General features: G+C 42.9%; 2 protein-coding genes across 2 annotated transcripts; both read right to left on the bottom strand.

Moving 5' to 3' along the window:
* Nucleotides 1–5: 5 nt before the first annotated feature.
* atxn10 (ataxin 10) lies at nt 6–9,959 on the bottom strand. Its single transcript, XM_041964435.1, has 12 exons — nt 9,954–9,959; nt 9,414–9,589; nt 8,668–8,859; nt 8,321–8,406; nt 8,151–8,247; nt 7,730–7,894; nt 7,510–7,590; nt 6,624–6,780; nt 6,287–6,404; nt 5,777–5,958; nt 3,395–3,458; nt 6–2,045 (listed from the first exon to the last, which is right to left on the bottom strand). Exons 1-12 carry the CDS (start codon nt 9,957–9,959, stop codon nt 1,861–1,863), a joined length of 1,509 nt encoding a protein of 502 aa, XP_041820369.1. The 3' UTR covers nt 6–1,860.
* Nucleotides 9,960–10,897: 938 nt separating this feature from the next.
* On the bottom strand, nt 10,898–22,743 carry LOC121625796 (fibulin-1-like). Its single transcript, XM_041964060.1, has 17 exons — nt 22,597–22,743; nt 22,220–22,328; nt 21,314–21,449; nt 21,017–21,170; nt 19,758–19,826; nt 19,496–19,585; nt 18,780–18,917; nt 18,491–18,628; nt 18,267–18,410; nt 18,028–18,150; nt 17,761–17,886; nt 17,496–17,615; nt 17,280–17,411; nt 17,062–17,185; nt 13,929–14,071; nt 12,312–12,452; nt 10,898–12,160 (listed from the first exon to the last, which is right to left on the bottom strand). Exons 1-17 carry the CDS (start codon nt 22,649–22,651, stop codon nt 12,021–12,023), a joined length of 2,082 nt encoding a protein of 693 aa, XP_041819994.1. The 5' UTR covers nt 22,652–22,743; the 3' UTR covers nt 10,898–12,020.
* Nucleotides 22,744–23,123: the final 380 nt, after the last annotated feature.

Genomic DNA, 23,123 nt, shown 5'->3' with positions numbered 1-23,123 from the left:
CATGATATAAACATATTATTTGACCCAAACATGAAGCATATATTTTACACCCTGACAAAGTGTTTTTTTGTTTTGTTTTGTTTTTGCTGAAGGCCAGTCAAACCAGAAGGCACAGATACAATATCGCAGAGGCCTGTGGTATAAAACGCTGATATGGGAAACACAAGAACTTCTGGCCTTGGCTGATGTGGTGCTAATGTGTTAGGAGGTGAACAGTCGGCCGCGGCCATGCCACCTAATTCAGCGCGGCTGACTCGCACAGCCTCTTTCCTGTGGGGCTGAAAAGCATTGCAGCCAGCCAGTCGAGCGCAAGTAACAGCTGTTTTGTTAGCTGTCTGAAATCCTCGGGACCGGAACCGCATAAGCTCCCTTCACTATGCCGGCGGATTGAGGGGAGAGTCCAGCCGATTGTTTCAATACATTTTGTCATTAAAAATCAGAGGCAGAGCAAACAGGGTGGAGCAGGGTGTGGGCAGGCCCGTAAAGCACTGCATTGTTGAGGTGTCAGGACTGTTCAGCTTATCCAGCAACAGGAGGAGCAGGGAGGGATGTCATTCTGCAAACTAATGCTTCTGGTCTGATTCACTCACTCACTCACTCACTCACTCTTCAGATGTACACTGTCAGTATGCTTTCATTCATCATCTACTAATCTATCACTATCTCACACACTGGCAAACACATAGCTAGAGCGCTACATAAAGTACAGAATTTACTAAATCTCTAAGAAAGTCTATGCAGTCTGACAAAACTCAATTATAGCTTGTTTGTCGCAAAGAGAGGCGGTCTATGGTGTAGAACATGAACTCCATGTTGTGAGTTTAAAGAAGGTTAATGATATATGACGCATGCCATTAGCCCTGATGCCTTATCTATCTAAAGTATTGTGCAACAGGATAGAATTAGAAGATTAAGGATAAGATAAGAGAGTAGGATGACATTCACTAGACGATGTTGAGTGCAAAACCTGTTACTGTTAGATCCTTAATACAAGAAGCATTGCAAAAGCGAGTATATCTCCTACTGCATACTGAGCATTGTCTTTAAATTACAAAACATGCATAGCTTCAGTTGTTGTTTTAGTATTGCATTTTACACTTAGCTGTCCTTAGATTATGTTAGTAATATTATGACTGTTTAGATAAGCAGTTATTTTAAGTGTTCATGGGGGGACACTGCCACTGAAGTAGGTAAGGCGGTGAGGGGGTTGATTACATCATGTTTTGGTCATTCTCTGTTTCGCGGTTACTGCAGAAGTCACCATGGGCGTGGGATTAAACCCCAACCCCTGCTGGTAACACTGGTGTCTGAGAAAAGTGAAAAGCCCAGACACTGTGGTGCTCTTTGTCTTTGGATTAAAACACAAAGCATCAGCCTAGCCAAAAGGTACCAGCATGCGCTCGCCGCTCCCAAACTCTTCATTTCCCAGACTCAGGTCAAGACAAAACAAGAGCTCCTGCTTATATACCAGGGGGACCCCATGGGCCTTTTGTGTATCAAGAATACCTTAAGCCCCATCAGGGAATGAGTGCAAGCATTATTGAGGTAGAAAAGTAATTAGACATACTTCTCTGATAGAAATATCTCACTCTAAAGCTGCTTAATCTATCACCAGTGTGGCTGCCAATTATTGTGGACAGGTACAGAACTTATGTATTGTTAGTGGACATGTCATTCACCTGCAGATGAAGCTTAAGTATTAGGTAACACTAATGGGGCTTGTATTACAACAAGAGTACGTGTTCACACACAAGGGCTTTCATATGCACATGTACCCTATTGGTTCTAAATAAATACTTCACATGAAAACCTGCTTGCGGGGGTTGAGGGCCTCCTCTCCTGGCTGCTCTTCCAAGCTTTTCAAGAGTCTTTCCTCATTGGTTTGAGCAGCAAGCTTCCATCTCGCTCCTCCACCAGGAAACCCAGCTCCCTGAGCGCAGAGTAGTCAGCGGCGCCACGTCGTTCCAGGGTGGCGACCAGCTCCTGGTTCTGCTGGTTGTGTTCGAGGAGGTTCCTGATGGCAAAGATGGCCCACTGGCTGATAACTAGAGGCATCTGGTTAAGATCATAACAAACAATATCTAACGCTCTGTATGAGCATGTGCAAGCAGATGTCACAGAAATGCATTCACAAAATCAACTTTATGAAAAAACACACATGTGTAAAAACAAACTAGACAGACAGGTAGATGGACGACAGGTAGACTGGCAGAGGGGTTAACAGTTAGGAAGTCAAATTCTATTATCTATGGTATTTGCCTTAGGTCTCTGAGTACAGTTTCACAGACAGGTTATACAAAGCGTTCTCAACTCAACACTCTTGAGTTTCCTGCGTCAATCCATGAACATCCTTTTTCTTTAACAATCTTTTTCTTAACTAAAATAAATGCTGACACCTTCATGAAAAAGATGGACAGGGTGGACATTGTGTGTGTGGGACAGGGGCATGGGGACAAAGGCTCAGTGGCGACTATTGACCTGGTTAAAAGACAACCTGGCACGATGCCCTCTCTTTAGCCAGCTAATACCAACTGGTAGCAGGATGCCCAGCGGGGGCTGGACATGAGAACGACTCAGGGGTTGGAGCTCAGTGACCAACAGTGTAGTCCAAAGAAAACAGAAATCAGTGTGTTCTCAAAGCCTCTCTAACTGTTGTGAAAAAAAGGCACTGCAAACCTTCATCTTACAGTACAAAGAGCTATGACTATATCAGACAAACCAATGCACAAAATCTTCAATAACTCCTACCTTTGTGAAGCTTTACCAGTGTGTCAGAGAGATGTTGATACAAGTTTACGGTAATTTTTGAGGCTGTGCTTTGTAATGCTGTTGTACTGGATTGCATCATATTGAGAGGTGTTTAAACATTCTGCCGCCCTCAAGCAGGGGTCTGACAAAACTCAGAAACCCATATCAAAATGCAATCTAATACAAAAACACCACTGTGGTCTAAATAATTACCATAGAACTGACTTAATTCTCTGATACAGGGACAGACTTGACTTGAATGTTCCTCAAAACAAAACGCAGCATTTACAAGAAGCCCAAAACACCCCAATAATGAACGCAACCAATCAGTTGATGTGCTTCACTGAAGATGTACTGAGAGGTGGTGGACACTGTGTGAAAATTTCAACAAGTTTGGCTGGCCGGTTTACACACAGACTGCAGCAATCAAAGGTTGATGCAACACTTACTTCTGGTTGCACACCCACCAGCTATCCTGTGCAAACATGCCAAATTCAATTCTGCAAGTGCCAGGATAAGATACACAATGACTAAATGACTTCTGGGTAGAAATATGAACAATGATTTAGATAAACTTGAAATATATGTACATAAACACAGATGTGTTTGTATTTCCAGACCATCAACTTCTGTCAACAAAGGATACACGGGTTGTTGCTGTCTATGTTGCAGTTGTCCAAGATGAGGGGGATGCCTTCCAGTTCTCTCACCTGAGGAAACAAGTTCAGTAAGATGTAAAAGAATGGACTGGTAAAGATGTTTGTTTTCCCTTTCCATGTTTGGCATCGCTGAAAATTTTCCAGTAGTTATGACAACGAATACCAGGTGTGGAACAATAGTTTTGTTGACAAATTTCTTAGTTCAATGGCAGCAAATTTCACAATGTTTAATCAGAGTATCTGTACCGACAGCCTCTCATAGCATTTTCAGAGCAACAGATGAGAGCAGTATTAATAGCATCGACAGGTTTCGCCACACATTTCATGTGTCAGTGCTTTCTATGGCGTGGCAAAAGTGAATTGTAGTATTTGGTCAAGCTGTGCATTCCTGCCAGTAATCACTTTTTAAAGAGAAACAGTACCAATTCATTTAAAGGCAAGAAACGCATTGGACCTAAGTGTCCCTCACATCCATGCAAAAGCAGCAGTGTGGTTTTGGGTTAATTCAAGACCGTCACAACATGGTGATCTGCTCTGTATCATGTGTCGGATTCTATAGGCTTAATTGTTGTCTTTGCTTGCTGTTGCCTCCCCCTTGCCGTTGTGGTTACCCTCCAAACATACTGGTAGCAGCTCCATAACAAGACAAAGTGCTGAGTTTGAGAAAATGTCATTTATACTGTCAAAGAAGCGAAGTCGCTGACTATACAAGCACCCAGGTCTGCATTTTCCACTTTCCAAATGATTGTCTGAAGTTGCTTACATTATGTCCAAACCCATAAAGAGATGAATAACAAGCAACTGGACCCTGACTTCAGCCTGGTACACGCAGTTCTGCGCTTTGCATGCACATCTGAAATTACAATCTCTCCCAAAGGTGAACAGAATGACATTTGGTTTACTGGAAGAGATCTTAGTGAAAACAGATATGGGGTGATTTCTGACCACTGACAGACCACAGATCAGCATCCATAAATATTACAGAGAGGCCAACTGAGGGTGGCCATCCCACAAGCATTCCACAAATCTGTTTCTATTAAGTAGGACTGAGTCTATAATGTGCCATAGATAGAGGTCAAACACCCCCCCACCCTTTATTGTCTATCTGTGCTTTATGTTAATAGTGAGATGCTGACAGATGGCGATGGAGTGAAACTGATAAAATCACTAAAGCGAGAGAGGGAATGGTTCACATTTCAGTGCAAAACCAAACTGTCGTGTTGAAAGAGCTCTTAAGCTTGCAGTCGTAACAACACACAGCCTCATGCTTCATTAGATGTTACACTCATTTGTGGTCCTCAGTCCTCAGGAGATCATGTGGTTTCACACAACAGCCCATTACTAAGACCTACGCTTTAAACATGCTAATTTAGTGCAGAGATAGGTCTGTCAAAGCAAGACCAGGAGGGCCTCTAAACCCTCTTCTTGACCAACGACCCCATTGCGTTAGACTGAACAAGGGTGCTTAATACATCTTTAAAGACCCCAGATCCCATTAGAGGAGGGATCTCAGTGGGTTAGAAAAATAAAAGGGGAAAAAAATCTAATGTGCATTTTCCCTCATTACACCGGTAGTTATTTGTAGAAGCTGATTTTGATCAAATTTTTCAAATGGCAGATATTTATAGTGGATATGGGATTACTAATAACAAGGCATATGACTGCAGGACATCCGGATAATGAACGGCCCAATCTTTCCTTTGTGTTAACACCTGGTATTTTTAATGGCATGTAGGCTACTCTGTGACTAGATAAATTATATGCCTTTTTAACAACAGATCATCTACACAGATGAGCGAAGCACACACCAGAACACACACAGTAATTTCCAAATGTATATCATTAATTTCCCACCTGTATTTCTTTTATCTTTACGTACTTCTGTTGAATAATGCATATTCCGGCACTTTCATGGCATAGAAAAGACATATAACTGGTCTTATAGCCTTCTAGCTAGTCGCTCTCTGAATGTGAACAGAAGCCTATGTTATATGTTAGCTAAAATATCCACATCAATGTTGTGTACAGATTCCAGCAAGTTGTATTGGATTGTGTTTACACCTACCTAAGATTTGAACACAATGCCAGAGTCAGCCAAACCAGATCCAGATGTGGTCAGAAAGATCTGATCACATTTCAATCATGATGCAGTTACACCTTGAATTAACAAGCATTTTTCTTTATCCAGATACAAATTGGATTTTAGTACCAGGTGTAAATGGGGTCTCAGTGTGAACGCAAACTGGACCAGAACTTTATATTATTATACATAACAACGTGTATTTTTTTCCTTGGTTTGACCAACTGAACCGAACTACAGGTGTGAAAGCACCCTCTTCTGTTCTTTCATTCATTCATTCATTCCTAACCTTGTTCTGGTTGTTGGTATTGTTGTGACAGAGGTTTCCTATCAGCCTGATGAGGTGAGCCTTGAAGCTGATGACAGGAGAATTGGAGGAAGAGCCTCCATCTCCACTGAAGGAGAAGTTTTGTGCAGCACTGAAAATATTCTTGCTGGCCTTCCCTATAGCATGCACCTGCTCCAGGAGCTCTGCAGAGAAAATGTAAATGGAGAAAATGGAAAGGGTGAAAAGTACGAAAGCACAAAGAGATGAAGAAAAATTAATTTACAGTAACTCTAAGTTCAATTGAATACAGGAAATTACTCAGGTTATGAATGTGGAATTATGGAATTTGATTTCTACAGTATATAATGCACTATAGGCATGTACTGTTTTTATTTGGGTCTGGCTGTTTTATCAAGTTTATTGTCTATAGATGACATTTTTATTGTATTCTATTTCTAACCTAATTCAACCCACAAACTCCAGTTGTGGACCTGGTCAGAAAAAGTTGTGTGAGCGTGTGTTTTCATTTACCAACAGTGGTCGTTAGAAGGTCAGGATGGTCCTGCAGGAACATGAACTGCCTGAGGTCTGAGGTCATCTCACATAGCACATCCAGCAGACTTATCACTGTCAGTGCCTCCTGCAGGACCTACAGGGGATTGCAACAAACAGGTGTCAATCACATGAAGGAAGGATGTTGTGTGAGATCACATTGAGTTAGAAAATGAAAAACTAAAACTGGAAAAAGCTTTCCAAATGTTAAAGTTCACTCATTACATGCAGGAAAGACCAGTTCCACAGGTCTGCTAAACCTCTCTGTGTTTTTGAGGCCTGGGGAGGAGACACCAGTGAGCTTTACTATCTGTACCTCATCACTGGAAGCGGAGCCGGTGGCGAGTGTCAACACAGCTCCACAACCTTTTTGGAAGGAACTAGCCAGGAAGCGAGCCACACTGGCAGGGACACCACACTCCTCTGAGTCCTCCTCTCTTAGCTGGGCAAAGAGCAGCTCTAATAGAGTGACTCTGAAAAATAAACACACACTCATTTGTAGCACTTTTTAAAAACATATTAGTACGATCCTGATGCAAGAAAGTTGGGTGCTGTGTAAAACATAAATAAAAACAGAATGAACATGAGCCCAATGTGGCAATCTCCTTTATATAATCATGTGTTCACAAAGTGATAAACCTCGCTCCACCCTCGCTTGTGAACAACTGAGCCTTTCCAGGATGCTCCTTGCATACACAATCGTGATACTATCACCTGTTACCAATCAACCTGTTTGCCTGTGGAATGATCCAAACAGGTGTTTTTGGAGCGTTCCACAACTTTCCCAGTCTTTAGTTGCTCCTGTCCCAACTTGTTTGAAACGTGTTGATGCATCAAATTCAGAATAAGCAGATATTTACAAAAATCAATGAAGCTGATGAGGTAGAACATTAAATATATTGTCTTTGTACTGTTCTGAGTATATGTCAAAAAGGATTAACAAATTATGAAATTCTGTGTTACTTGTTTTACACAGTGTCCGAACTTTTTTGGAATCAGGATTGTATTCTCTATGCATACTAGGTAGTACTCCACGATAGGTAGTATCGTGATAAGAAGGTAACTTTTTTGGGTGCATCAACTTGCTTTTCTGCAGTATCAGAAAGGTCTTCTATCTGAGGTTTGATCAGTTTCTGTATTATATGAGAAGGTTGCAGTACAGTGACATTTTACCGTCTGTCTCTAAATTTAAAACTAAGTACCTCTCATGGTGAGACATCCCAGAGTACATGCTCTCCACCAGAGCTGAGGATTTGAGGAAATGCTGGGTGGCAGTGAGAACCCTGTAAATTAATAAATATAAAATAAAAACTTTATCAACAAGTAGCAGAAAACAGCTTGAAATGATATACACACTGTTAACTCTTTAAAGATATAAACTAACAACTGCTTAAACACACTAACACAGACACACACACTTACGTCCAGTCCAGGTCAGGTTGGGTCCTACAGAGCTCCATCACCCTGAGAGCAACATGGATGTTCTGCGGCTCAGACAGTTCTTCCACCTTGGTTTCATCCAGACATGTGTGGAATACCATCGAGGCATAGTTTACTGCCTTCTCATCATCAACACTGAGCAGTTCCCTGTTCACACATGTTTGGGTACACCCAGTGTGAGTACAAATAGCTTGGCTACAAAAGTATGTGATAAAGCTTTCACAAATGCAAATACTGATGGAGAGTGTGCATGAGTGTAAAAAACAAAGGGCTTAATGTGGTATCACATAAACTGTTTGATCAACTTGTGATCAATAAACAGTGTTTGAAAAATGATCTTTTTTCTTCAAAAAGTGTTGCTTACTGTGTTAAAAACAAATTAACTGTGGCACACAAAACTTACAAGAGAAGATTCGGGAAGCTTAGTTGCCAAATGTCATCTTTGCACATTTGGTTTCCAACCGCTAAGTTACCAAGGAACTGGATCCCACAACAAAGTGCTGGAAGATTTGAAAAAAAGAAATCAGTTTCAAAAAGGTTTATTAAGTACCAATTACCGAATTTTAGACTTACGTTCACATATGTCATCTCTGCTCTCCAAATTTGTGGTCTGAAGGAGGCTCAGGAGTTTAAGAGACACCTGAATGAAGCCAAGTTCCCTAGAGGGAAAAATTATATTATAATTCTATTATCATGCACTTGCTGTATGTTCAGTTGCTCCCTTACTGTCCTCCCTTAGGACATGATAAAATAAACACATATTGCGTTATGCAATCTAACAATAGCACTATTCACTTCATGATGTTTCTATATCTTTTTCATATTCTCCCATCTACAAATCCTGAATTCTTGATCTTTCTAGCTAAAGAGCACCTTGCTGTTTTCCCACTATCTCATTAACACATTATATCTGAAGGTACCTGAGCAGACTCTGGTTGCGAGAGCTCTGGATGCAGGCGTTCCTCTGAGCCCGGAAGCACTCAGCGGTCAACTGCAGCTGTAGGGGGACAGACCGCAAGTCCTGATCCTCACTGCTGACAGCCTGCAGCTCATCACACAGTCGGGACAACACCTTGAAAAGACTGGAGAACGCCTCCGCCTCCACAGCATCTCTGGGACAACGAAAAGGGCGGCAGCATGGTTACTTTGGTGCACTAGCACCCGAGCCTGGTGGTAACCAGGGGCAAAATGTGGGCTTGAAGTTGAACAGCCCGATTTCACGGTTAACATTCTAGTTTGTCAGACACATGTGTAGCTAATAACATTATCAAATTCTGCTTTGCATTGCCGGAAGTGTGCCATCATTAATGCTATTAGTTACACCTGTGCTAATCCTGCCATGACGACTCAAAATTTCCCGAGACACGGATAGCTTGGACAGTCGTCCTTTAAAGTTATAAAACTGCTGCAATTAATAGATTAGTAAAGTGAATGTATGCTATACTGCGGTTAGGTGGGAGAATTAACTTCCAACTTACTGTTTATTAACAAAGAAAGGACAACAAAACGGGCCTGAATAATAGCAGTAATGGACCCGTAACGTTAAACTACGCTGGACGTTATATTTCTGAGTACGTAGCTGACAGTTGGATTTCTGGCTAGCTTAGCCGGTAAGCTAACACTCACAGTTTCCACTTAAAATTGCAGTAAATGTCTCTATTCACACCTGTATTCCTTGTCCCGTAACGTAGTCGTAAATGTTTTTAAAACCTGCACGTGTTCAGGGCAGTGGTTTTCATTCAAAATGCCAGCGAAAGACGCTGAGATGTCCAAGTTGCCGTTGATGGTAGCTGCCATGTTTCCCTGATTCACGCGGACTGGGCGGGACCTCCGGATGCAGTTCTAACACGCTATTGGTTCAATCCAGCATAAAGGCGGAGTCAGAGCATGTGCTGCTGTTGTTACTCAGCTGCCGAGGAGTCACTCATGTCGGTGGAGGATGTTTGTGAATGACAAAGATACTGAAAGAGACACACTGAAGAGAGAAGTCTGTCAATGTCATTAATTCTTCTTCTCAGCATTTTCAGATTTTTACTCCACTACATTTATCTGATAAATTTAGTTACTCATTACTTCACAGATTGAGATTAATAACAAAAAATATAATCAACAAATAAATTATGATGTATGACGATTATGATGATTAAGATGTGATAAGTATTTATTGATACCCACCAATATATAAAGTAATAAATATCAGCCCCACCTTCATCAGTTACAGCATGAAAGTGATGTTAACATCAGTAATTCTAATTAACAACATCTTCTACTATTACTACTACATTTGGTTGTCATATTTTATGCAATTCATTTGATAGTCTATTGAGATTGATTTTGTCCTGTTATCCCTATTATGCCATGAAATGCTTTGTAATAAGCATGGTTTGCAGTGTTACTTAACATCATTTGCTTATATTAGCCTGTATCCACCATGAGGTGAAATGTTTGAGAGCTCCCATCACAGATGTTTTTTTTTTTAATTAGGCCCACTGTCTACCAATACTGAGAAATACCCACAATACTATATTTTCTGAGACAGAACTTCTGTGCAAGATCTGAGCTGCATCTGCATTCACATCTAAAATCCATTCAACTAAAGCAGTTTCAAGGTCTGAAGATCAATTCATTTAGCCCAGACAAGTTGTGGGACAATTGTTGCAGCTGCAAAAACAAAGCCACAGGACAAGCCTTTGGGATTTCAATGTCGTGTGGCGAATTTTAGACTACAGGATTTTCCTCCGTATGGTTGTCCCCTGTGTTTTCACTGGCCAGGCACAGCACAGCAGTGGTTAAAGGCAGATCGATGTGGAAGAGAGTTGATTATGGATGGTAAGAAGTATCCACCTCAAGCAATTTGTCAACTGTAAGATGAGGTATTCGAGGGTCCAAACAGTCCCAGTATAGGAGTCCCATTATTCATTCCTTGAGTGGAATAACTGGAAATATCCTCACAAACTGGAAGTGGTATGGGACGATAGGAAATCTGAAGAGCTGAATTATAGGAAAAACAGGCGACCCTGTCAGATGTTAGTTATTCTGGAAACCTCAGTTATGCTAACTAGAAGACGGCTAGTTTAGTCTGCAGTGGTAGAGGATCTAGATCTTTTCAGCAAAAAACATGGACACAATTAACCACATTAAGTCTTTATTATTCACAGATGGTCATACAGTCTGATGGTAGGCTACAAAACACAATCAATGTTCAAAGCAAGTCCATAGATGAAACATTTTATTATCAAATGAAGCCTGTCGCATCTGGCCTGTCCTCGCAGATGAAATAGAGCAGATATCGAATAGTTCCACAGTTCAACCAACAGTCTACAGTCTGGATTCAAGTGAAACACAGAGGACAGTGGTTAAGAAGATGATTGCACCCTGTTAATCAATTACATTATTTAATTAAACTCTTATAAAAGGTATGTAACGTTCAACACATTTGTGGGTGAGGTCAAGTGAGGAATGAGTCTGTTTTGTGGGGGGAAAAATAACTTAATCGTTTGGCTATAAGGACGGTAATGTTGGTTGGTTGGTTGGTCCAGACTGAAATATCTTAACTACTCTCAGATGGAGTGGCAAACATTTGATACAGATATTAATGGTTCGCACATGATGTATATAATAACTTATAACTTTGGAGCTCCCCTCGCTGCTCCTCTGACGCCTCCATGAGGTTGCCATTTATGGTTTTGAGTGAAATGTCTCAACAGCTTTTGGCTGACCTTTCATGAAATGTGGCACAGACATTCATGAGCCCCACAGGATGAATTTTAATAACTTTGATGATCCCTTAACTTTTCCATGCGGTGAAAAATTTCTACTATACTTTGGTTTGTGACCAAATACGATAGCAACATTCCCAGAAGCCTCAGCTGTACTTTGTGTTTAGCATTAATTGGCAAATGTTAGCATGCTAACAGACTAAACTGAAATGGTTAACATGGTATTATACCTGCTAAACATTAGCATTGTGACTACAATCATGTCAGCATGCTGACATTAGCGTTGGCTCAAAACACTGGACTCTTAGTCCAGTATCTTCTGATAATGTTCTTGTTTGATTGGTATATACTGTGTTGAAATGACAAAGACCTGCTGTGAACTAACGCCCTGGATGGGCTGCAACTCTGTAACTGTTTTCAGTGCATCTTGCAAATGAACCAAATCTGATGATTTGGTTGATCTTATCTTGCTGATTTTCAAAACTATATTTAAATAATATTTGCCAGGCCGTTGCATGACTAATTCAGCACTTTCATTCACTTCTTAGCTCAGCTCAGAACCAGAACTCAGAGATGAAGACATGGATGATGACGACGTTGCGATGGGAAATGATCCCTGACTTGACATAGTTCATAGCCACGTCCAACACAAGGTCCCTGGGGCCAATGATAGGTTTCACCTGCCGAACCACACCTGGGGGAGGACGCAGACTGGGATTACTGACATTTCACTGAAATTCAGTTGTGGGACAAGTAGTGTAAATGTAATAACTTTATGGACTATTCAATAAAGGATATGATAAAGAATTGACTGCTTGGTTCTGAGTGATACTTCCTCCTCTTACCCATAATCATGCCCTGGTGGGAGCGCTTCTGCACATCAAAAGAGAGCTGGTCATCTGCAGCCAGGATGTCAAAGAAAACATCAGTGGCTCCGGGTATAGGAGCAGGGTTAGCCGCCGCAACCGTCCGCAGGAAAACTATATCTGGTGGAAGAGTTGGTTTAAAGTTTCTGTTAGTGTGATAGACGTAAACCACAACATGCATTTGAGTCTTCGAATCAGATATTTATGATATGATTAAACAATTGGTCTGTGGGTTGAAGTAAGTAATTGAATCTTATGCGCTGTGGCAGGTTGGTGGGTGGAAAGTTTTATTTCAACGAGGCTGCAAATAATTTTAGAATTTGCTATTACAAGCTACTGTGTTAACCCTTTCAGCCGCAGGCCAAACACTAACAGCCTTTCAAATTCTCTTATTAACTTCAAATACAGACAAACTGCACATTTTCCTTTTCAGAATAACCAGGACTACTTGCAAATGAAGAATAGTTTATATAAGTAATTGGGCTTAAGATTTATGATGGATTCTCTATATACAGTTGCATGAAAACGTTGCATAGCCTGGTGCATTTTGAAAAAAAGTCCTGTGGACTCACAAAGTAAATCAGAACTTTGCCACAATGAGCAAAGGCATGTTTGGAGAAAAAAGGATGCAGAGTTTCATGAAAAGAACACCTCTCCAGCTGTTAAGCACGGGGGTGAATCGATCATGCTTTAGACTTGTGTTGCAGCCAGTGGCACAGGGAACATTTCACAGGTAGAGGGAAAAATGGATTCAATTAAATGCCGGAAAACTCTGGAAACAAAAATCACACAGTCTGTAAAAAATCTGAGGATGGCTTCTACAACAGGATAATGATTCTAAACACACCTCAAAATCTACAATGGTGTATCTCAAGAAGCATAAGCTGAGGGTTTTGCAGTGACCCTCACAGTCCCCTGACCTGAACATCATCCAGAATCTATGGATACACTTCAGAAAAGCAGTGCATGCAAGACCAGCCAAGAATCCCACAGAACTAGAAGCTTTTTGCAAGGAAGAATGGGCAAAGCTGTCCCAAACAAGACCTGAAAGACTCTTTGCTGGCTACAAAAAGTCTTTGGATGAATGGTTCCCCAACTTTTGCTTCAAGCCCTTTTCCATAATTGTGATATTAACACAGTAACAGATGGATATAAAAAAGTAATCTCACGTGAAATTTTAAATGTATCATCTTTAACTTTGTGCTGTTTGGAAAACAGGCCAACCTTTACTTGCTTAGCTGTTCATAGTAACTGAAAAAATGCATGCCACTGTATGCGCTGTATGAGTTTAGGTTCGCCTGGACATCTATCGATAAAAAATGCATTTAAATAGATTTGTGAAGGTGACAAACATGGTAGCTCATTACTGAACAGCAATTCAACTAACCAGTGGAATCTGTGACACTGGTTAGTTGACAAACACTGAATAATTGCCCCAAATATTTGCTCAAGTTAACTTTTACTTAGGTCCAACACTGTCTGACTTCATAGGGATCAAGAGTTTTCCATTATAACCAATAAAAAGCATCTTCCATGATTAAGGACTGCTATATAAAGCCGTTTCTAAGAACTTGCTGTCCCTCCACCTTGTCTTACCCTCTGGGTCTCTGAAGTCTCTGAAGGTTGGCAGAGAGAGGGCGGTGTGGGTGATGAGGTGGACCGGGTCGAGAGTGCAGCCGATGTCGTTGGGTTGGCAGGCCTTGATACAGCGCACGTTGACTGAAGCATCGTTTCTGGGTCTGAAAAAAACAATGGAAAGGAGGCGAGATGAAAGGACAGGAAAGGAAATGAGGAGAAAAGGGGGACATACTACACATGCCAAAGGAAGAGGAATACACAGAATCTGAAGAAGAAGTGTGAATTTCCCACAATTATAACCTACGCAGTATACACCAGTATTCATAAGAAAATGTTTTGACCAAAGCTCCACAGTTGAGTTGAGTAAGAAGAACCTGGCAACACCTGAATAGCCCCATAGACCTCCATGGTTAACCAAAGACCGGGTGCCTTAAAAAGAGGCCAAACCCTGATTCCACAAGCTAAAATCATGTTTGTGGGGTTCCCCAGCGTGAAGACAGTAGCGCTTTCAAACATGACCTCAAAAGCTGCAGTGGGAGGAGAGCCATGTAATTAGCAGCAAGCAGGTGAGTCCAAGTTGTTCGCTAAGCACGAGGCCAAAGCCACAGAGATGATTGTGTGGTGAAGTGGCACCAAGGAAAAAACGGGATGGTAGAAAACCACAGGTGGGTACGTAAGAATGAATGCCATTTGATGTGATCCAATGACATCATAGTCACATGGTAGATTGAGGAAAAAGAATCACCATAAATGTGTCTCTCCAAAGTAAGACTCCGAAAAATACTGATACTATTATTATTATCATAAAGCATGTCACTATTTCTACTATTCAAAATAATTGACTTAGCATTTTGGAAAGTAGGTGGTTATATAATCCGAAGATTTAAGAGAATAATTACCGCATATATTTCACATATTTGCATTTTCAATCAGCTCTATATGCATTCAACCCTCAAAACCACCAGGAGGAAAGTGGAACAGTGGAAAATTTGTCTGGCTGCCTTTATCCAGCTGACCAACACAGCTACTGGCCTCTTGGTATCATTTACAGCAAATTAACTGATAACCACCCAATACCAACACTAAAAGCACCATCCATCATATGAGCTGTAATGCCGCTCCACCACTAATTGAGCCCCCATGCTGGCCGAGCCCCAGGTGCCCATAAATAAGTGCCACGCTTATTTTTCTTGCTATCCGCTAAGGCGAGGCCTGTTTGATCCGAAGCTGAGGCCGCTTGGAACAGAGCGTAGGAAAAATTGGTTGCAGCATTAGAAATGACCACAGCGGAGGAAGCACGAGAGCAGTGGCAGAAACCATTGCCGGTGTTTGTGTGTGTGTGTGTGTGTGTGTGTGTGTGTGTGTGTGTGTGTGTGTGCTTAGATATTAAAGAGTGAAAAGCCATTTTTATCTGTCACTTTTTAATTCCAAACACATAGAAAGGACACATGAAGGGAAGCTGCCGCACAGACACGAGGTAGAGCGAGCTGCCATTAATGCAGATTAATGCACATGAATGTGTCCTATCAGTGCTGTAGGGAACCTAAACAGCTAATGAGCCCCATCTAGTGGTACAATGTCCTAATATTCTTAATATCTACTGCTACATCATATGCTAGAATGATAAACAAAAAAAGTGTTTTTTAAACAGGGGAAAAACAAGCGAATATTTAAAAAAAATGCATTCCCAAGACCACATTAAATATAGAAATGCAATTCAATTGGCTTCTTGCTTTGATAACCAAACAAAAGTTTAAAAAAAAGTGTTATTTTTGGGCAGGAAATACCCTTACTAACTTTATTGCTCAGAGTTAGAAGAGATCAATACCGCTCTACATCTCTGTACGTTAAATATGAAGTTAGAGCAGCCAGTTAGCTTAGCTTAGCATAAAGACAGGAAGCAGCTAGCTTGGCTCTGCCTAGAGGTTATAAAACATAATTTTTTCACCACACATATCACAGTTAGGAGGTTTTGGTGTGACAATAATCTATTCTTTTCTTCATTCAGTTCTGGATTTCCACCTAGAGCTCAATAGCAATTAATTAGGGACAACCTTAAAATCCCCATTTTTTGCAAAAAAGCATTCCGTGGTCCAGCAGTAGCTAACACAAAAGCAGCCTCTGTTTGATATGATATCTGGATCAATACAATAAAAGAGAAAATGATAGATCTCTGATAGATGTTTAGGAGAAAAGATGGCATATAAAAATGAATTGCTTTGTTTAAATAACCACTCAAATTCACCATATCTGGCTGCTGCACCACCAGTTTAGCTTTGGGAGAATTATGCAAGAATGATAGATCTGCCCCTTATTAACTGCATTAAATGGCAGATGGAAAGCTGGAACAGTGGATTTAAAGGAAAAGATGGATGAAAATGAAAGCCAACATAATAACTCGTCAGTTGTGAGTCCAAAATAGGGATGGACATCAAACAGTCCAAGCTTTTCCTTTAAATTTCACAGACTTCTAATACGGAAATGTTCTGGAGGGCCGGATGGACTGCTCGTTTGTGACAAACACGGCGATCTTGGCCATGTACCGATGTGTCGTCCCGTAGCGAATCAGCCTCATCTCCACAGTCAGAAAAAAGTCCTGGGGCTGGGATAAAGCACGGCGCAGTGAGATCTCTCCTCCGTGAGCCTGCTGCTTCACCATGAAGTATCCCTCTTCGTCTCCGGAGACTATGTCGAGCAGCATTTTGTCTCCCGGCACGGAATTAGAGGGTCCCATCCGGAAAACATCAGCTGGGATGGGAGTGTTGGTGGGGAAGCTGATGTTGTAGAAGGAGATTCTCAGCGGGAGCAAGAAACACGACGCAGGATCCCGCGTGAGCTCGCAAGTTACGCGCTCGCAACGGCTGAAACGGAAAAATGAAATGCTCATTGGATGGAGGGCGGAAAACAAAAGAGGGAGAGGACGGAGAGAAGGAGTAACAGAAGGACGCTGAAGAGTGAGAGAGGACCGAAAGCTGCGGGCGACAGCAGGCGAAAACCTAACAAATCCACATCACAGGAAGTTGAATAAGAAAAAGAAAGGTGTGAGAGTGAAGACAGCTTGACATTAAACTATACATGAGTATGAGGCATCATGGTCAGCTGGGGACAATCAACCCTTTTGTTTCAACAGCTCATCATAACCAGCTCTCACCCCTGTGCTGCTTGCCGGAAGTTTGGAGGACATGCGAAGGACAGGCAGCGAAATCCTCCCTGGATGTTGAAGCAGCTTTCAGTCGTGGAACAGGTGTGGCTCCCCGCTGCACATTCATCAATGTCTGAAAACACAGGAGGGAGGCGTAGGTTACGCATTTAATAGCAGCTCAGTTTTTAGAAGAATGGGAAAGTGTAGATAAAGTTTTTTCCACTGACCTTGGCATGTGCGTCCATTGGAGGCGAGGGTGTAGCCTGTTGGTGGGCAGGTGCAGTAAAAACTCCCTGGGGCGTTGGAGCAGCGGTAGGAGCACACATGCCCTCCAGTCGGCAGAGCACACTCATCAATGTCTGAGGGCAGCAGAGAGTACAAATGAGCGCTATCTGTCACAGTCTACACTGAGTGATTATGATGACCATGAAGTCCGGCAGTACCTTCGCATGTTATCCCATCAATGTCGCTCAGCTGGTAACCACGGCGACAGTAGCACTGGTAGGAGCCGTAGACATTGGCGCACTCCTGGCTGCATGGGTTGGCGTCGCACTCGTTGACATCTGTCAGCATGCAGGCACAGATGCAACACGCGTCTTTACAAGTCTGCGTTCATTCAGAAATCTCATTGGCATTCATCATGTCATATACTTCATATAGTCCTAACATAAATCTTCATGGATGAATGAAGTGAAGAGTGATCTTTACCTTCACAGTTTCTGCCGTCATGGGACAGCTTGAAGCCAGTGGTGCAGCTGCACTGGTAGGACCCCTCCGTGTTCTCACACTTGTGGGCGCAGAGTCGTCCGGGATAATGCCTGCACTCGTTGATGTCTGAGGAACACAGGGAGCAGACTGTGAATGTACCAGAGATCCAAACACTGTTCTAATCTAGACATGAGAGCTTATGTGACAGTCATGAAAACACATCACTGTATGGCTGATGGAGAAGACAGTGCTGAATTCCTTCTGTACCTTCACACAGTTTGGTGATACTGTTGAAGTTGAAGCCAATTCTGCATTCACAGCGGTACGAGCCCAGCAGGTTGACACAACCATGGCCGCCACAAACATTGCCTGCACGACACTCATCCACATCTGTAACATTAAGAGAAATTGCATCATAAAGTTGTGAAATGCTGATGTCTTGCAGCAAAAAACACAATACTTTAGACTTTACAAACAGAAAATCGGTTTATTGGGACAGTATCTACCTTCACAACGTGTGCCGTCCTCAGTTAAATGATAGCCTCGTCCGCAGGTGACTGTGTTCCTGCGACACGTGTAGGAGCCCACCGTGTTGATGCAAGTCTGGCCAGGCAGGCATGGACTGGTTTGGGCTACACACTCATTTATATCTAATGAGAAAACACATTAAGAAAGCCAGCTCATGTTTGACCCGCGGAATGTTTTCATCTGAGTCTGACACCGAACTCACCGATACAGCTGCCAGCCGCGTCCTGAATGAAACCATCTGCGCATCTCTCCTTTGGGTGGCAGCGGAATGAGCCAACCGTGTTGGTGCAAACAAAGTCCGGTCCACAGTTGTGGGTTCCCAGAGTGCACTCATCTATGTCTGGAACAGGCAAGGAGGAAAGAATGATCAAAGCATAAATATACCATGCATGAATCTTGTTTGAACGAATGTTTTACATGATCTAAATCATAGGTGATGTTATTCGTATTTGTTTGTAGGCCTAATTTGAACAGTGCTCCTGACTTGTTACCTTGGCAAGTGTTGTCGTCTCTGAGTTCATACCCGGTGCCACAGCTGGTTTCCCTCTGACAGCGAAAGGAGCCCTCTGTGTTAATGCAAACTTGGCCGATGACGCAGTTGTGACTGCCAGTCAGACACTCATTAACATCTGAGGAGAGAGTCATCAATTCAAAAAGAGGAAAAGCAGTCCATCCGTATATTAAAGGACCAGCGTCTAAGATTTAGTGGCATCTAGTGGTGAAGTTGCGGATTGCAACCAACTGACTACTCCTCACCTCACCATCCCCTACGGTGGTCACTAAAGACGCAAAAATGTGAAAAGCTCTCTCTTAAGTCAGTGCTTGTTTTGTCCTCTCTGGGCTACTGTTGAAATGATGGCTGTGCAATATGGCGGGCCTGCTCCCTATCTAGATATAAGGAACTCGTTCTACGGTAACGAAAACACAGCCATTCTTGTATTTTCAGGTGATTAAACACTAATGAAAACACAAACATTATATTCCATTTCTGCCAATAAATCTCTCTAAATGCTACACACTGGACCTTTTCCAGTGGATTGTGCATTCACGCTAATGTTAGGATGCTATCATGTTCACGATGACAACGCTAACACGCTCATGTTTAGCAAGTATAATGTTTAGCAAGCTAGCATGCCGACATTAGTACTAAACACAACGTGTAGAGGCTGATTTGTGGTGAAGTCACGCTTTCATTTTCATTGCTTACCCTCACAGTTCACGCCATCGTTTTGCAGTTGATAACCATCATGGCATGCACATGTACCATTTCCCACGCACAACTGGGAGCAAGTGGAGTCTGAAAACAGCAGAGAGACACATGAAGAAGAAGTAGACGTCACAGCTTGTGTCCTAGATCACAGGAATCATGTCACTGGTTGATGGAAGACAAAGCCACCGAGAGGCACTTAAGCCTCTTACAGCTCTTATTATAACAAAGGAGATCACATTAAGAAATGAAGGTGCCAGACCTCTACAGGTGTCCGATCCCTCTGGAGGCTTGGCAGTAACGCTGGGCGTGGGCTTTTCTGTCACTGGTTCTACAGAAGAAAAAGCCTCATTAAAAACCAAATAAGAGCAGATATTCAGCACTTTGTCCCGCAGTACGGCTCCACAAATCTCTGCGGCTCGACATCAGCAAGACACCGATTTGCTTTCCTTCACAAATGTCCAAAAAAGGGGTGTTTTTGCAGCTTTGACCTGCCCACATGTTTGTGTTTTTCACCTGAAGCCAGCACAGCGACAAAAGCTACAAGCCACAACACCAGTTGGCCCCGAGCTACCATTTGGCAAGGTGTCTACAGATTAGTCTGGTAGTGAATAGCCCTGTGACCTAGACTGTCTGTGCTCCACAGCAGCCACACCAAGGCCATTTATCCAACCCTCTGTGAAAACAGGGCTGCTCGCTCTGCTCCAAGTAACGCTGCCTGTTTTGATGTGAAGCATTCACTTCTTTTGAAAACTCTTTTCGTCAAAACAAATCTCTGCAAGTGTCATTATAGAGAAGTTAAAAGCTACTAAAGGTGCAATTTTACATATCAAAGTGTGTTTACAGGTCTTGAGCAGAATTACTGCTTATGTCGAAATGTTGCGTAAAGCCTTTTGTCGCTACAGAGGGAGCTGTGCAAAATCTGATGAACTGCCTCTAGTGATGTCACTTGAGGCAGCACTGGTTAGGGCTGAGGACTACGAGCTCGAAACTGAAACAAATCTGGTGGTCTGGAGCTCGAAATAACGAGCCTTCCAGACCTGTAGCCAGCTCCTCCTCCTCGGCTAGCTGCTCGAGGCTACATTAGCCGCTGCTGGCATAGCGTGGTTTAGTTGCATTATGGGTAAAGTGGGCACCAGGTTTCGACAAGGAAGAAAAGAAAAATCAATATCTCTGGTTCTGCAATGATTTCGATCCTTATTAAAATCTTGAGTCCGACAATGCTATGCTAAATTGGCGGATTACTCTCTTAATAAGGACAAATGTGTCCTTAATCCTTTCACTGCTGTTTATCTTTTCTATTTGTTAATTACACAGTCATAAATGTTGGTAATTTAGTGACAAATGGGCATGATTCCACAGTTCCTAAAAAGGCAACAAGCCTGCAGTTGTGAGCTGGCCAGGCATGTGGATTGTTTTGAGTGTCACAGACAGCCAGTAGCCTTTCTCTCCTGATAAGACAGAGTGGAGCTAATCAAGACACAGAAGGCCGCGAGCACGCCATTGTTTATGCCTTTTTACCTTTATCAGTCGGCTTGATTTCCTCTGTCGTGTTTTTGCCACAGCAGGTTCTGGCCGCGTGCGCGCACTGTCTCCCCAGCAACAAACCCCGCAGCTCGCAGCTCGACCCGCGGCTCGCCGTCATCAGGCCGAGCGTGCAGCAGTCACAACACATCTGAAGAGGAGGCAGAGAGGGTGAAACGTGAAGAAATCTAATCCCACTACACATTGATTTTATGAAGGGCGAAGTGTATTGTCCGTGTGCGTAAGAATAAGGAGACGTGTAAAGGTTGAAGGTATTGACATTAGCAGGACAACCTTAGAGATTCTGGTTTCCCAGGGGTCTCCTTGGAAGAAGGGCCTCTCGCAGGCCCCCTGTCCCCGGGCCATCTTGATGCCGTTGTCACAGAGTTGGTCTCCGGCTGCCGCTGCACAGCACTGCTCCTGGGCAATCCTGGAAGTAAAGGGCAGAAAACGTATCAACCGGAACAGAAACTGCACGCTTTGCTCTTTGAGGAAAGAGTTGGGTAAGAAGCATGTGAAGAAATACTCCCTATTTACATTAGATACAGTGGATCAGCTGACTGCAAGTGTATGTTGTAATACACTGCATATTTAGTTGCAGCAATAAGTAACCTACCTTAGAAACCATCAAAGATGTAACCATCAGCTGCTTGGAACTTTTATTGTATATTTTTATTAAATATGCTTCACTTTGCGCTGGACAAAAACCTCTCTCTCCCTGCCTTTCCTTGGCCAGTGCCACCTCCATGTGTTGACCAGGTGTTCCTCTGTTTCATCAATCACCACCTCCATGTTCTAACAGTCAAACGGGGACCTTTAGTGTTAAAAATGCTCCAGGGGGCCACTTAACGCCTGCGCTTACTGTGTAGTTACAATGTGGCAACCCTCCCCTGAAGCGGGATGGATGGTTGAGGGCTGTGGAGATGATTTGGGGCCTGAAAGCCTGAGGGTATTTCCTGCTTTTAAAAATACCATCGCCAACGCTGGCCTACAGGATGAACACATGTCCCGGTGCAAAATGCCTCACTTTCATTTGAAAGTTTTTAGCAGAGACATAAGGTAGCGACACTGTGGAGAATTACACTGTAGATAAATCCAGCAAACGTCATGCATTCCCTCTCTGAACCCTTCCTGCTCCCTGGGCCCCATTCTGAGACCCTCCGGAGACCGAGCCCATTTGAGAAACCAGGTGTTGCTTACCTGCAGATGTGTGAAGAGGAGATGAGGGGGAGGATTGTACAGTCTTGTCCTACCAGGGCCCGATCCCTCCCATCCTGACAGCACTCTTGCACAGCGGGAGGCTGAATCTCTGCAGTGTTGGGATGATGGCACGGTTAGAAATAGACAGAAGAGGCATGCAGCACAGGAGCTGGAAAAAATAGCAAGGCTCCCTGAGTGCCAGTGGCTGACGCAGATTTAATCAAAATGGGCTCAAGCTCTCAGACAGACACTCCGTGGAAACACGGCTGCACTAAAATATGTCTCAAAACAAACAAGTTTATGAAAAGTTATTCAAACCACTCACGGTCTCAAAACGTACTCAAATTCTGCACCTCAATGCCAAAGTGTATTCTCACCTTGTCCATGCAGAACTCCGTACAAAAAAAGCAAAAGTATCGTCCACTGCGCCATCGGACTCTGTTTGAAGTGTTTTCGGGCTCCGATCCACTAATTTTTACGATGATGTCAATCAACCGGATGATCGGCGGCCGAAGAGCAACAGTGGACGGTGTGCGTCTCCTGTGAAAAGCGCTCCGTCAAGACGGAGAACATCTCAGAGCGGCAGGAGAGGCGACGCGGAGCTCGCCTGGTGAGCGCTGGGGGCGGTGAGGGCGGGGTGGAGGGAGCCGCGTTTCACTGTCTGCCTGCTGAATAATAAACACACGGCCGATAACTGCATTTACTGAAGTCACCCCAAAGAAGTTGTTGCCGGGGTCGAAGATGAATAAGACAGGGGAATTTTAAGAAAAGATGAAATAATAAGGGGGTCCAAACTACAGACCAAAAAAAAGAAAATAAAAAAAAGAAAAAAAAGCTTAAATAACGTAATGCTGGGCTATAAAGTGCCTAAATGCCTCTTTGTGGTGTTTCTTCTATTTTATTT

Source organism: Chelmon rostratus, chromosome 22 (genome assembly GCF_017976325.1).
Source record: "Chelmon rostratus isolate fCheRos1 chromosome 22, fCheRos1.pri, whole genome shotgun sequence".
Lineage (NCBI taxonomy): Eukaryota > Metazoa > Chordata > Actinopteri > Chaetodontiformes > Chaetodontidae > Chelmon > Chelmon rostratus.
The sequence above is the reverse complement of the archived record's forward strand: the minus strand, read 5'-3'. Positions and strand labels throughout refer to the sequence as shown.